The sequence below is a fragment of the Tinamus guttatus genome, unplaced genomic scaffold (genome assembly GCF_059628265.1).
Source record: "Tinamus guttatus ecotype Peru unplaced genomic scaffold, ASM5962826v1 Tinamus_guttatus_pri_ptg000264l, whole genome shotgun sequence".
NCBI classification, from domain to species: Eukaryota; Metazoa; Chordata; class Aves; order Tinamiformes; family Tinamidae; genus Tinamus; species Tinamus guttatus.
Genome location: NW_028288798.1, coordinates 240,310 through 256,043, shown reverse-complemented (window position 1 = coordinate 256,043; position 15,734 = coordinate 240,310). Strand labels below are relative to the sequence as shown.

The following is a 15,734-nucleotide window of genomic DNA, read 5'->3' as shown; positions in this document are numbered from 1 at the left end:
GCTGCAAAGTCTTTGCAGAGCAGTTTGATTTTGTTTGTGCTGTTTCCCCCACAGCAGAAAGCACAGAGCTCAGAAAACTAAAAAAGGTTGGTCCAAAACAATCATCTTACCAAAAGATCACCCTATCCAAAGTATCACTGTCATTATGACTTCTGAATGTAGTATTTAACCATACCAGAATTAACACATCAAACGTATTATTTGTGCTTGGGATTTGGAGCAAATAACTCACGGCGACCGTGTTCTAAATCAAAACTTACTGAAATCCTTAGAAAAGGGATAGGAGTAACAAAAGCCTCTTCGCCGTCCGATTGTTTTGTGGAAATACGGAATTCCCGAAGCTAAAAGGAAAAAATCAATCCATTTCCTGTATGTAAATACACATGTGCACAAACCCAGCTGTGCACGAATAATGGTATTTCTGAATGGAGCAAAAGCCCGTATGAGTAAAAAAATCCACTCACATATAAGCTCTCTGCTCTCAAAGTATTTTTAAAAACAGTTTGTTATTACTTCTGTTTAGTATTTCTTTCCACTATTTCTCATCCACTAGATGCAATTAAGTCCTACATTAAGTGTTTTCATTTTCTAAATACTACACTGTAGAAACTAAACAGAAACCTTAGATGCTTACTGGTAAGCTTGATGGTCTTTCCTGCTGGATCAGATTCAAGTCTTCGTGGTTAGGCTTTCCTGGGGCCATAGGGGGTTGAGATCTGGTTCCATAGCCTTCCTGAGACATGTCCTGCAAAAACAGTTGCAACGCAATTAATAACCAGGCTCAGCAGCTACAGTTAAAACCACATCACAGAAAACCGAAGACGTAACAGCTGAGAACTGATCCTTTTCTCATATCAGAAGATGTTATTAGTTAACTCTTCTGGAAGGGAGTATGAGGCCCACACAGCTACCAGTATGATTTGCACTCCATGAAGAAATCGGAACAGCACGACGACATGGCTACCAGACGCTGGGAAACATCCACTGCAACACACAGATGAACAGACTACTGAAAATAAAGCTGTTACATAAATGACCTCCTTTTACTGCAAAAGGCTAGCAAGCACAAAGTGGTCAAAACATTTACCAAATGCTTAGATATATTATCAAACCTTTTGCTGAAATACTGAGCCAGGTGGAAGAAGCCACCAGACTGGACTTGAAAATAACCCTGTAATCACGGTGTGTAATCAGACTCCAGCAGCGACCCTGACTTCACCATCGCCACCACTGACACAACTTTCAGACTGGAGCACAGAAAATACCTGCTGCATCTGCTTGAAATCTACTGTGCCCATCTGCTTGGAAGAAAAGTGTATTTGATCAGGAGTACTTGCGAAGCCGGTGCCAGCAACCCTGGGATTTTCCTCCCTACACAAGCCTGGGCAATCTTATGTAAAATGTCCTTACACAACCCGCTCGCACAGGGCTGGGGGGAGCACGGAGACAGCCCTCCTTCCCCTCCAACCATCCCCAAACACATACTTACTTCACATTTACAGGTACTTGCCCACTGCAAAGCCTTAGGGTCAGGCTGCGTTTTAGCTACTATACTTCACATGAGGAGCTTCTACCCTAACTTCTTCAAGGAAAACAAGAGAAAGCGCAATACCCATGTTAGCATGTGCACCTGGCAAGGAAAGTGGAAGAACCAGTTTCTGACTGTTAGAAAAGATATTACACCTTAAAGGTTCTTCTTTGCTGGCTTTAAATTAATTCTCTCTGCACCACTGCCCACCCCCCCCCCCCCACCAAGTTTGCAAAAGCAACTCCAGGTTTCATTTGCCTCCGCCATCCCCACACTTCCAGTTTGGGTAAGCGGCTGAAGGCAGCACGCGTCTTGGTGTGAAAGGACACAGAAAGCTTCTCCCTCCCCACCGCCTCAGCCGCAGCAAACCACGTTGCTGCTGCTGCTTGAAAGGGCTGCTCTCGCAGGCAGGCACCCACCTCCCCGCGAGCTCCTGCCCACGCGCCAGGCAGCGCAGCAAGGCCTCCTGCCCCTGCCCCGCTCGAGACACGGGAACGGGCCGAGCGCCGCGCGGTTTCCATGCGGCCACGGCCATCCCCGTGGGCTCCTCCGCCCACGGTGTTTCGGGCAGGCACGGAAGGCTCGGCGGGGCCCGTCACAGGCCGGCCCGTGGGTCGCAGCCCCACCGGTGAGCGCGCCGGAGGGGAAGCCGGTGCCAAGCGAAATCAAGCAACACTTAAAAGGGCAGCACTTCAATGTGGTTACCAGCAGAGGGTAACAATTAGGCTTAAGGGTGACAAAGGCCGGTGGCTGAATGATTATTATCCCCGGTGACCCCCCTTCCTCCCCCCCGGCCAGATTTCCACTTGTCACAGAGCTCTCCTGCTGCGCTCACCAGCAGGTTCCTGTGGATTAACGGGGAGGTTTAAAATCAACAAACGGCACAAGGCCACCATTCAGCAGCCTTCACCCCGCCACAAAGGAGGAGAAAGGTGCGGGACAGCTTCACAATGGGCAAACAAATGAGCAAACCTCTGCTTTCCTTTTATTTAAAACACACACACGCACACACACTCGTGCACATGCACGCTATTTGTTGTCACTGCACAGACTTCTGTAATAAACCAGCGGCTGGAGATCTGAGCTTCTGGTTCACCAGTCTGCCCAATTAAAAAACAAACAAAAAAAAAAAAAAAAAAAAAGAAAAAAAGAAAAAAGAAGGAAAAAAAGGACCAAATAAGAGCCACTTGTTCAAACAAAGCAAAACAGAAATAGCAAAAGTGGTGGAGAAAGATAAATGGAATATTCAATTTAGGAGAGATCACTTTAGGAACACAATTATTCCTTTTTCCAAACAGACACTGCAGGATTAGAACAATTTTCCTGGGAAGCAAAACATGTTTTATATTTTGAAAGAACCATTAATCCCTTACAAAGCACCAGGCATGGTTGTTCCCACATGTTTGCAATATTTTATTTGAAAGCCCTTTTCCTGCTGAAGTTTCGGGGGTGGGTGGTAGGGATAGCAGCGTACTTTTTCAAGGAGTAATGCTGAGTGTTGAACAGAATTTCCTTTTAGCTGGGTGTACAGAGACTACCTGTGAAATGTCTTTCTACGCACTGAAGAGCACGTGTAAAACCTGGAGATGACACCCTTTGTCACCTACAACTCTCTTTTCCACCTTTGGAGAAGTCCAATCTATTTGTTCCCTTCTAGCTTAGGTTTGAAGGCAAGTCCTGCAGACATCTGTGTCGGTTACGAGGTGGACTGCGGACTCCCTCGTACACGCTGCAAAGCCCTTGGGTACTTTGATCTCCAGAAACCTGGAAAGTGGCTCTTGGGAAGCAAAAGGAACATTTTGCTTCAGACATGGGAATCTCCCAGATGAAATACGCGTGGGATGGATGTCATTTAATGCACTCAGATCTATGCGTTGTCCACCAAAAACAGTCCATTTATGTAATAAATATAATAATGATTAAGCAATTGCCTATTTCATCAAGAGGTTGGCCTAATAAGCAAAAATAGTGCTTAATACCACCTCTCACTGAAAAGCGGAAGAGAAAAGATTATCTACTGCCTTCCTCCAATTCGTCTGTTTAGATTTTTTTCTTTAACATATAGCACATTATAGAACAAGATTTTGAAAAATAAGACATATACAAAGACATATTAAATTGTATGCCATTGGAAAAAAATAAAAAACAACAACACCCCACCGCACATGGAACAGACAATTCCCATGTTTGATTTTGAAAACTCATTGTCTTTCTTGCATCCAGGCATGAAGAGACAGAAGATACCACGTGTGCTACAGCTATGACTGATAAGTCTCCCAATGACAGTGGAGCTAAAACTTCTCCTAGGAGCCCCTAATTTTTTTCCCCTTCTGAATTCCAGTATTTTATCTGTCTGTGACATCAGTTATCAAATGAAAACTTATTGTTTTTTTTTTTTTAATAAATCACCACAGAAGAAGCCTACTAGTGTACAAGAGAGAAATCCAAGGTTTTATAAACAGAAGGCTAAAAGTTTCCACTCAGAACTTCCTAACTTGGCATAAATCCAATCATATCATAGCTGTTATAGCACTGCTGTCAACATAGTTGGAAAAAAAAAAAAAAAAAAAAAAAAAAAAGAGGTTTTCCCATCATCATATGGCACTGGAACAAATAATCAGCAAGTCTTAAACATGCACTGCAAAATAGCTGAAGAAGTTGGATAATAGCTGGATTATGCCCAAATATAAGTAGCCTGAAACCTGTATATTTGGATTTGCCGTTTAGAAGGCAATCAATACGCAACTACTATATTTAGGTAATTATGATAACCAATCACTTATCAGCCACAAAGCCAAGATTGGTTATTATTTACATCCTGTTCATGTGCATTTTAAGCTTGCTCTGCAAACTGTGGTATATATATCACTTAAATTTTCCGTATTCTCTGAGGTATGGAAGGAAATGGAAGAATACATTCTTCTCTCTTATTTGCTGTTATTATATTCATTTCACCAGTCTGTAGATATTAAGTCTGTAATGTTATCACTCCTCAACTGAAAGATCTTTGTTCCACAACAAAGCAGCGTGGAATCTCACTACACAAAGGCTTTGAGACACAAATTGAGCCAATATAACAGCCTGCAAGAAAGTTTAAGGTTCCTCCCTCCTGTAATTCTTGCAATTCTTCCCCCCTCATTTCGTGTTGACTCTTTCAGTTATTGGACCCCTTTGTAAAATGGTGCAACTTACAATTTGCCAGAAAACCCACTCTCCTCCAGTAGCTTTCTTAAGCATTATTGAACAGGATTAGCTAATGGAAGGGTTTGGTGAGCAGAAAGCAAAAAACCTCCCTGCTTCCACACACGGGCTCAGCCTCCCACCAAACAGTGGTGCAGGCAGGCAGCACTGCTACCCTCTCTGGAGCAGGACATCTAGGAAGCCTCCTACCCTTTGACAAGCAGCATTTATATTGCTGTCACATTTTCACTGTCTGATTGGACCTAGCTTAAAACAACTAAGTCTGCCCACATCTACATGCTCTCTGCAAAATCAAATGAATATAGTACTGAAAATGCTCAAAACAATGTAGATGAAATGCATGCTTCTTAAGAGTTATGCTGAAGAAGATAAGATCTAGTTATGAAATAGCTTAAATTATTTCTAATAGAAAATGAAAGCATGGTGAAATCATTAACTTTTGGGGGAAACCACATTTAAAGAAGGGCTGGGTGAGAAATATCATTAAGGCTTCATCCACTTCTACTGCAGCATATTTATTTCAGAAGGATAGCATGACCACCCAGGAAGATAAGTACCATGATGGCTATACAAAAAAAAAAAAAAAAAATCATTTATGCAAAGTAATATACTAGATTTGAATTTGAAAAACTCATTAAAAACTATTTCAATATCCTTGATTCAGTTGGCTGATCCTTAGAAGACGTCAAGCATGAGAGCAGTGAATTCTAACAGTTGAAAAATTGAAAACTGACTTCTATTTTTCCCCCAGCCCACTTCAGAAGGAAGGTCAGGAAGGACTCCATAAAACAGCCAAAAGGAGCATTCAACCCTGCAAGCAAGATTATTTCATTCATCTCTGAAGGGACACTACAAACAGAAAGACAGCAAGGGATATGCTAGTGGCTATACAAAGATCTTCTCTGTTATCACCAAAGTATCTGTTCCTTCTGTGTTGGTAAATCCATACCAACACATTTTCTCCTCTTCCCACCTTCCAAGATAGAAACTACAATAAAACTATTACTTAATAAAATGGGCATATCTTTATAGAGCGGACTCCTACCCCAACCCTAACACATCACCTCCCAAGGCTGCACATTGTACAGGCAGCTGCCCTGTAAGCAAAATATTGCAAGTAAAGCTGCGCTTGGAGGAAAATGTAAGCCCAGGGGCAAAACTGGTAATCCCCTCCAAGCTGCAAGTAAGTGCTTAGGTGACAAAGTGAACAACAACTGCCGATAAACAGACTAGGTAGATCGTTTTAAGCCAACTCCTACCAGCAGCACCTCAAAAGGGTCGCTGTCCCGACAGACAGCGAGCAAGAACCCAGCTCCCGCTGCAACAGACTGATGCTGTCTGCTATTGCCTTAGTGCTCCTGCCAACAGTTCCTGCCCTTCTTTTAAGCTGTGATCATTTCCCACAGTCCTACCAGGGCAGGACGGTGGTGCCCTCAAAAATACAGGTGATACAGTCAGGCCTTCAGTTTACCAAGTTAATTCAGTCTTCATTGCAAGTGCTAGAGGAATTCAAAAGCTTCAGGAAAGTGCCAAAGTGAAAAGGCCCTTTTCCAACACGAGGCAATACATCCAGAAATCTTACCTAATACCTTGGGCAGAAAACCTACTAAGCATCTGGTGAAATCTGGACAATTTGCCAGTCTGGATGTCTCATTGTTACGAAGATATTTTATCATCATCTTCTTCAAAGAAATGCTTTCCCTTCCAACATAGCTGTGGCTTCATTTTAACAACTTACCATTTCCTAGATTTCTTTTTCAAGCTAATTCAAATAAACGATCACAATGGGAACACCATTTGCTCCTCTCAGAATTCCAATTATCACAGAATGCCCACTAAGTTAAATCTCCAGACATAGCAGAGCAAGAGGGAAAAATATACTTGTAGCAGCTAGTGGCTGATGCAGAAGATTTCCTGAAAGATTTGATGGCTTACAGACTGAGCCCCAGTAAAATATTTGCTTTCCCAAGATCACTATCTAACTTTGGAAGGTTTTTCCCCCATAGAACACACTGACAGCACTCTAAACATGGACAGGATCAAAAATGCCTCCCACATCTTACACGAAGAATGTTATTTGTTTGGACAGAGTAGCTTCTAGTCATATATCAGGTAGTCTGAGACAACCAACTAGAAAGATGGGTCTTTCTTCCTAAACACTCTAATTCATCTTTACATATGTCTTGCCTACGTGGCCTCAAGGAGCCACGTTAAGTTAGTGATGCAGAAAGCGCTTAAAGATTAAATCATTCTCCAAAAATCTTATTTTTGTACTTTTTTTTTTTTTAAATTCATCTCAGCTACTGCATTCCATGGATCACAGGGCATACAAACAGTGGATTTAAACTGAAACATCTTTTCTAGTTTTCTTCTCTCATATTTGTAATATTCCAGGTGGAAAAATGCAAAATAATGTTCATATGGGAGTGTGAGTGGTTAGCACTACTCTGTCTGATAAACAGCTGTCAATTTTTAATTTATTGGCAACCCCTCACCCCAAAACACAGTGTAACCCTCTCTTTTATAGATGTGATTTTGGATGAGAATAAAAGGACTAGAGAGAACTTGAAAGATGCAATCTGAGGAATATAAATATAATATGGAAATAGGTAAAATACACATGAATTTTCCATGAATTCTCCTCTGTTTATAGAACTTTTTGGACTTTTCCTGAAAACCCTAGAAGGCTGCGCAGCCCAACCACAGTTTCATTTTCTACACCTACTCCTTCCTTTCCCTGCCCATCCTTTTAACAGACAAGGTTCTATTTAAAGAAAAATAAGAAAAAAAAAAAAGTGGCAGTTTTTTTGTGTGGCCTAACTTTGTATTTGTCTGGGGCAACACTACAATGGGTCACATCACTGCGACCCGACCCTGTTAACCCGGTCCTTGCTGGAGTCCTGGGAGGACCAATCCCAATCCCCGCCACCACACGCGGGCGCAGACCCGGGCTGCCCGTCTCGGAGCAGGTCCCAGAGCAGGGCGGCACCGCCGCCTCAGCCCGGGCTGGAGACAACGGGGCGCAGGGCTGCCCCGCACCGAGCAGGCTGGCACCGCCGCATCAGCCGGGCTGGAGACAACGGGGCGCAGGGCTGCCCCGCACCGAGCAGGCCGGCACTGCCGCATCAGCCGGGCTGGAGACAACGGGGCGCAGGGCTGCCCCGCACCGAGCAAGGCGGCACCGCCGCATCAGCCTGGGCTGGAGACAACGGGGCGCAGGGCTGCCCCGCACCGAGCAGGCTGGCACCGCCGCATCAGCCGGGCTGGAGACAACGGGGCGCAGGGCTGCCCCGCACCGAGCAGGCCGGCACTGCCGCATCAGCCCGGGCTGGAGACAACGGGGCGCAGGGCTGCCCCGCACCGAGCAAGGCGGCACCGCCGCATCAGCCCGGGCTGGAGACAACAGGGCGCAGGGCTGCCCCGCACCGAGCAGGGCGGCACCGCCACCTCACCCGGGCTGGAGACAACGGGGCGCAGGGCTGCCCCGCACCGAGCAGGGCTGCACCGCCGCATCAGCCCGGGCTGGAGACAACAGGGCGCAGGGCTGCCCCGCACCGAGCAGGGCGGCACCGCCGCATCAGCCCGGGCTGGAGACAACGGGGCGCAGGGCTGCCCCGCACCGAGCAGGCTGGCACCGCCGCCTCAGCCCGGGCTGGAGACAACGGGGCGCAGGGCTGCCCCGCACCGAGCAAGGCGGCACCGCCGCATCAGCCCGGGCTGGAGACAACAGGGCGCAGGGCTGCCCCGCACCGAGCAGGGCGGCACCGCCGCATCAGCCCGGGCTGGAGACAACGGGGCGCAGGGCTGCCCCGCACCGAGCAGGCCGGCACTGCCGCATCAGCCCGGGCTGGAGACAACGGGGCGCAGGGCTGCCCCGCACCGAGCAGGGCGGCACCGCCGCCTCAGCCCGGGCTGGAGACAACGGGGCGCAGGGCTGCCCCGCACGGCGCGGCCTTGGGGGCCAGGCCGCGCGCGAGGCAGATGGCGCCAGGCCGCAGGCGGCACCGCGCGCGGGCACCTTGCGAGCAGAAGGGCTCGCGCGCCGAAACGAGGTCAGAGCAGCGCCCGGAGCTCGCGACTCCCTGAAGCCGGCTTGGGGAACAGAGCAAAATGCCACACTGAGAGCAGCTGCTACCGCGAGGCTCGTGGCGCTCTGTACCCAAGGATGATGCCTGCTCGCTTCCAACTGGGGAGCATTTTTTCAGCATGTTCTTAGGGGCATGTCTTTAACTGTGCTGGGCAGTAAAGCCAGGACTTCGTCTAAAGGCTCCCAAAACCTCCGACTCCGTAAGAAAAACCCACATCATCATTGAGGTTAAAAATAATAATAATAATAATAATAAAATTTTTTTAAAAAAGGAGAGTGGCAAATTCCTCCCTGCCCCTGCCCTCTATATTATGCTCTAGACAACATTTATATCACAGCCCAGGGACTTATTTCTTAACACTATACCAAAGTATCTCTTTAAAAAAATGGCTGAAGTGAGGCTTACTTATTAATTACCTATTAATTATCAACTGGAGAATCATAGGAGAAAGCAGTAAAGTTTACATACAGAGATATCTGTAATAACTTTAGCAGAGTTTCTGCTCAGTTGAAATTGTTTGGTTAATGAGAATGGTTGGTGAGTAAAAGGGTTACTGCACGTTACAGTTGGCGGAGGAGAACTGGCTACTGGAGGAAGACGATTAGCAGCATTAGCAGCCCTTCTTTCTGCATAGACCATGAAGCCACAGAAAATCTGCGTTAACAACCTTTTAACCCACCGCCATGTGGGAAAATATCTCCATTCAAGGAGAGGAAAGAGAACAATAATTGACAGAAGGAAGCACCCAGCAGTAGAAGAAATTCAGTGGACTGCAGAAAACACCAGTTTTAAAGAGGAGAACCAAACTATTTCTTTAATCCTCGAGGTTGAGAAGTCTTCACCACCATCACCGCAACCACAATTTTTCAAAAGAAAGCATTTCCACCTGGGTTGCTGTAGAGGGGGGTGGAGGGAGGAGGGCAGAAAATGAGTAAAAGAAGTGATGAAAACTCTTGAGCTCTTTGGAACCAGACCACTGACTGCTTTCTAATACCCCAATGAAGAAATAGTTACAGTCACTAGAAGCTGGTGAAGGATTGCTAGGTAATAAAGTAGCAATTAACCTCCCTTTCCTGTGCAGATGATTAAGGATGATCTTTGTCAGTTCTGTTGGCAGACAAAACAAAAACCTCAAAAAAAAAAAAAAGCAAAAACATCAAGAAAAATTAAAACCTTACAGAAGATGGGTTTCAGGTGGGTATTTGGCAATCAGGGAGAAGCAAGAGGAGGAAATGGAGAGAGAGGCTGGGCTCTCCCATAGCTTGATTTACTGAGGGATGGCTCACAAAGAGCAGCACTTGTTCTCCTATCTCCCACAACAAAAACACTTAGTAGTTTTGTCAACAGGTAAACTTGTTTATGAAGTGGTATCTTATTCAGCTTGACTTGCTGTTTCATTCTTTCTTTTTTTTTGGTGTTTATATCTGGTCACAAAAAATTAAAAAAAAAAATCTCTAAGTTTTCAGATGCATATTCAGAAACCAATTTTAAATCCTGCTGTGATAGGATAGAAATACAGTAAAAGGAAAATACTGGAAAGGATAATGAATCTATATAAAATATATAGAGACCTATACCTAGATAATACTATGTCTTAACAACAGAAGAGCAATTCAAAATACAAAAAAGAAAAAGAAACTAAATGTTCATTGAATATCTTCAACTATTAAAGAAAATACAGGCAGCAAACAATACAGCAGTACATTTTATTTACTACTTTTAAGAAGATATTAACTAATTCTTACATTCCCCAAGCCTAGGGGATAGATATACAATGTTTGTTAATTTAAAGGCTGTAAAAGAACACTGTTGCACTGCAACTAGCCATAAGGTATAATTTGAAGTACTACTAAAATTTGAAATATATACTGTATGTGTAAAAATTAAAGAAAAAAGCCAACTTATTGGCTACTTTTCAATTTTCAGCACTTAATTCATACTTCTATTGGCATTTCATTTTTAATGGGATTTGTATAATTTTATCTTTAAACATTTCTGTAAAAACATTGTCTATGAACAGCCATCAGATTAATGAATCATTAAACAAACAGCTATTTTATGAGCAGGTATCCTTTGGAAAATTCATCTGTTTAATGTATTTATTGCTGATTTTCAAATATACAGATAAAAATATTTCTGGGATATTAATTTTTCTCTCAGACTTAAAGTAGGATAAAACCATGGAGCTAATGACAACAGCAGCAACAGGAGCAACAATTGTTATGATTACTAATCTCCTAAAACAAAAGAGTTTGTATTAAGCTCACATTCCAATAGTTTTACTATCGACTTTATTAATAGACTCCTGTGAAAGTATCTAAATGCCAAGCAATTAATGGCATTGAACTATAAACTGCCTTCTCTCCGCTCCTGTAGGGGTGTCTTAGAAAGCAAATACAATTCTATCACTTCAGTGATTTAATGCAGGCTTTGTGAGGTTAATATTCCCAAGTAACTCCAGAATAAACTGTTTTAATTAACCTCTATGATTTAAATACTGGGAGAAATCAGAATTTAAAAACTTGAAATAAGAATACCTCCACAACAACAACAACACTGCTCTGTGGATCAGAGCCAAACTACTGATTTGAGAACTTTGTTTTCTTTTCAGAAATACATACACACATTTAGATTTTCATACTGTATGCTTAAAGTCACAAACAAGACTTTTTTCCCTAAGCTTAACATATTAAATCCGTAACAGATTTTACATAGGTTTTGTAGCTGAGACGAATAAGTCTCCTTTCAGTATATTTACTGACAAATACTTAAGTTTTTAGATTATAAAAATGATTAAATGCAACATTGCCATCTCTGCACTAAAATACTTTGCAAAAACAGGTTTTCTGCTAAGGAAGTGGGAGGTTGATGGCCTGCAAACAACTGTCCACTTAGGAGTAAAGCAAGGAACAGCAGATAGACTTCCCTTCTTTTCCCAGATTATCTTTTCTCTCTTTTCGGTTTAGCAAAATGCTCGCACTAAGGAGGCTCAAATTCTCCATGTTTCTGTTATGATGTTATATACTAACTTCATTTTGGTACACAAAAAGCACCTAATCACACCTAGGGCCTCTATGCTTTGCTCATCTCACACATGTAAACATGGTCATACATGATATCTAGGTTTAGAAAGATACAAAAATATGGAATAAAAATTTAATTAAAAGTCAGGAGGACAGGGCTTGTGGTAAACGTCCCTGCCCAACGGGTCCGCAGCGCGCTCTGACCCACCTTCTCCAGCCACCCACCCAGGTACCACCAGCCCTCCCGTCGTAGCCGGTCCCTGGAGAGATGCACCGGGCACCTGCTCGGGAGGGGACAGCAGCAGCCAAGCTGCGAAACTGCTCCTGCAAACTGAAAATGGACGAGCCTATTTTCAGCAGAAAAACATTATTAGCTGAGCAGGGAAAGAAAGATACAGACGGGGAAATCATTTCTGAACCTTAACTAGGGAACTTTAAACAAAAGGTGTCACAGGATTGCTAAGAAAACACAGATTATTTTCATCCAACAGCGTTTTGGAAGCTTATAAAACAGAGGAAAATGTATTTTTGTTACATTTTATGAACAAACAGTAGTACTCTTTTGTAATATAAAATACTTCGCCCTCCCCAGTAATACCACTTAGCACATGCAAGTTACTACAGAGGCAAATACATATGGGAGTACAATGATACACAATAACATTAAAGGTTTCATATGCAACAGATGGGAGTTATTTTTCATTTGGCTAAATCACGTCTCTAAATGATCTCTTTAAAACATTGTCATTGCCAAGAAAGTTGTCTTGAAGTCTAAAAGCAGTCTTTTGATTCCGGTCATCATGCCTTCAGCAAACACAAGCCTACATTGCCTCAGTGTAATGCTGCTTCATGGTGTGCCCTCAATTTTGTGTTCATGCTCAGCTTTGAGTTTACAGGAAATTATCCTTGTTTTCTGCCTGGACCTATTCCTTCCAGTTACTTGATTCTGGAAGACAGCACTCCAAGGCTGACAAGCTAGCGCCTATTACAATCTCACAAATACAGATATAAATCACTGCAGGGGGGAAAGAAAGAAAAAAAAAAGAAAGAAAGGTTTGACATTTACTGGAATGATACAAACACCACTGAACAAACAGAAGTATTCCCTCAGTGGACAATAATCAGCTATTCCCATTACTGGGAGAAGACGTAGCACAACAGGAGTCACAGTTCCACTGAACTCCAGAGTTCATTAAGCAACCTTAACTAGGGAGGTAAACAGTGATATGTGTTTAACAATTATTTGCTGCTACAGCAGTGCATCACACTTATGAACCAAGACTTAAAAAAAAAAAAAAAAAAAAAAAAAAAAAAGCAGAAACCTGATTAAATCCAATCCATGAACCTGCAAAGGCTGAAACAAATTCATCCTTCCTGAAAACATTATGTTCTCAAGAAAAGCAAAGTACTGATGAACTAATACTATGTGCAAGTATGGTTCCTAAATATTTTAATTTTTTTTCTTTTATTTTTAAATCACTTCAGCTCTTAGCAAGGTAAGGAAACAAATTTTATAGGTGCAGGCCACTGGTGGCTTTTCCAGAAGCCAAGATAAAGGCCAGGATTAGTATGCCTGGAAGTCAATTGCTGAAAGCCTGTTCTCCTCCCTCCCACCCCCAAATCTACTATCCAAGCTCTCCTGTAAATGCAAGGAGCCAAGGTTGGTATCATCCTGATACAATCTGAGGCAGGTTGGCAACACAAGATTCAATGTTCTAAACATCTGTTTTTATACAAAGCTATACTGCTGGTTTCCCTCATTTCTCATTTAATATCCCACAGAAAAGAGGCTGGAAAAGCTCGCAAAAATACATACAGCTGCATGAGAATTTTCACCCAGCCGCTTCCTTGTCCAACACTTGCCTGCTCGCTATGTACAAGCGAGATGGATTTGCAAAAAAAAATATATAAATATAACAGGAGCAAAAGTAGGAACTTTTGCTAATGCTCCAAATGTTGGTTGATCAGTTTGAAGGAACCATTTAAAGCATTTCTCCCTTGTACCTCTTTTCCTCGGAAAGAAGATAATTACTCCTGTGCTAAAAATAAGCCCAGTTTCTCAAGTCACTGGGAATTCACACTGGGCACCAGGCACCTGTGCAGCTGAGACAATGAAATCCATGAAGGATTTATGGCTCACAACGAGCAGGGGTGTCAATCACTGCTGATGATGATAGGCAACAATTTATTCTAAACATTAATTTTGATTACGAGTTCTCCTGTAACGGTAATAGCCAACTTTCACAAAGGATGCTTTCCTACACTCCTGACAGGAAGATGTCTGATTAATACACTGGCTTGTCCTTTCCTCATTTTCCTGTGATTCGTAATACAACAAATATTAAGCACAACGATTCATCCAGTGGTGGGGGACTGCAAACACAACAATGAAAAGGACAGGAAAAAGAAGCCATTTTTATTATAACTTTAAGCTATAGGCTCCTATGTGATACTTGCAAAACCACTTGTTTTGAAAGGAGTTTTACTTAATGCGCAGAATTTGAGACTGAACTACAGAACAGTTGACTGCTAATTCTGGGCCAGTTTCTAGTGATTTGAGTGAGGACTTTGTAGAAAAGATTTGTGGTGAGATATAAAGCTCAAAACTGCACATGCGACCATGACTACCACAACTCAATAATTAATTTGAAATCTGCATGTAATCCAATATGACATTTTTGCTCAACTTAAACATGTTGAAGGAATTTCAGCAGCTCACCTACTACAAAACTTCACCCTCATTATACCAAAATCACTTCAATAACTCGATGTAGTTTTGCCACCACACAAATTGCACTAGTTTCACATTATACAGCTCGGACATGGAAACAGATGAACGAGTTTCACATTTTGTTCACATTTTGGAAGACTGCTTCCAGTCAGACAGTAGTTCATTCGTCCCCGCTTGTGCTGACTCAACACCAGGCGCAGAGCCCTGCCTAGGAGCATCCGTGTGATAACTTAGGGCTTGTGACTGAGGCTCAAACTCGACCAGCAGTTCAGAAATAAACCTGGAATTGACAGCCTTCACTGAACCCAAGACAGAAATGAATCGATCTGCCCTAGTTACTGGTGCAAAATAAGCATTTTATTAAAAGCAACGGGCACCTGGTGAAGACTTGTTCAAGGCACGGTCCCCTTCGGAGCAGCCTCACGTGATGGGACTCCCTGCCCGTCCACGCCGGGGCCCACGAGCGCCGGCTCTTTGCGCCGGGCTGCCCTCCTGTCCCTCGGGCACCAGCGACCTGTTCATGCTGGAGGGTTTCCCACCGCGGTCCCTACCGGGGAGGGAGGGCCACGTTTTCCCACCGCAGTCCTCCTGGCCTTTCGGCTTCAGGCCCAGATTGAACTCGGTCCGTGCGCCCTGTCCCACTTGTGAAACAAAAACGCGGCCATTCTGCTCTGCGCTCGCAGCTCAGAAAAATAATCTCACTCCCCATCAGCAGCTATTATCTATACAAGGGGGAAAAACAAGGTTTTGGCCAAGTTTTGGAATGTTTTAGTAAAGCCTGATAAGGGAGGAGGTTCTGTTTGTTTGCTTGTTTATCAAACATTTCCTTCTTTTAAATAAAAGCACGCTGAACATCAAGCCTGCATTGCCTGACTCTTTCTTAAGGCATTTACAGAAATCACCGTAACCACAAGCATATGGTTTGAAAATACATGCACAAAGTCTCCTCACGGGCAGTGTTAGCCAGAAAGACCAATGCCTCATAACAGCACACAAAAGTGCCCACCTCGAGCATCTAACATCGTTTTTTCCTCCCTTTTGATCTCAAAATTGCATGTGAGAAAACGAATCAACATTTTCCCACTCTATTCCGAAATCTCACAAGCAAAAAGTTTCCAGGAAAGCTTAAAACAAAAGATGACTTCAGGATAACAATAACAGGT

The 15,734-nt window shown here is 43.5% G+C and overlaps 1 protein-coding gene across 4 annotated transcripts in view; it reads right to left on the bottom strand.

Annotated features, from left to right (window-relative positions):
* Positions 1 to 15,734, bottom strand: part of ARID1B (AT-rich interaction domain 1B) — a 319,110-nt gene that overhangs the window by 220,225 nt on the left and 83,151 nt on the right. For all 4 annotated transcript variants that reach the window (XM_088527205.1, XM_088527206.1, XM_088527207.1 and 1 more), the window contains exon 4: positions 635 to 745. In XM_088527205.1, coding sequence (XP_088383331.1) covers positions 635 to 745 — 111 coding nt within the window. The remainder of the gene's footprint in view (positions 1 to 634; positions 746 to 15,734) is intronic.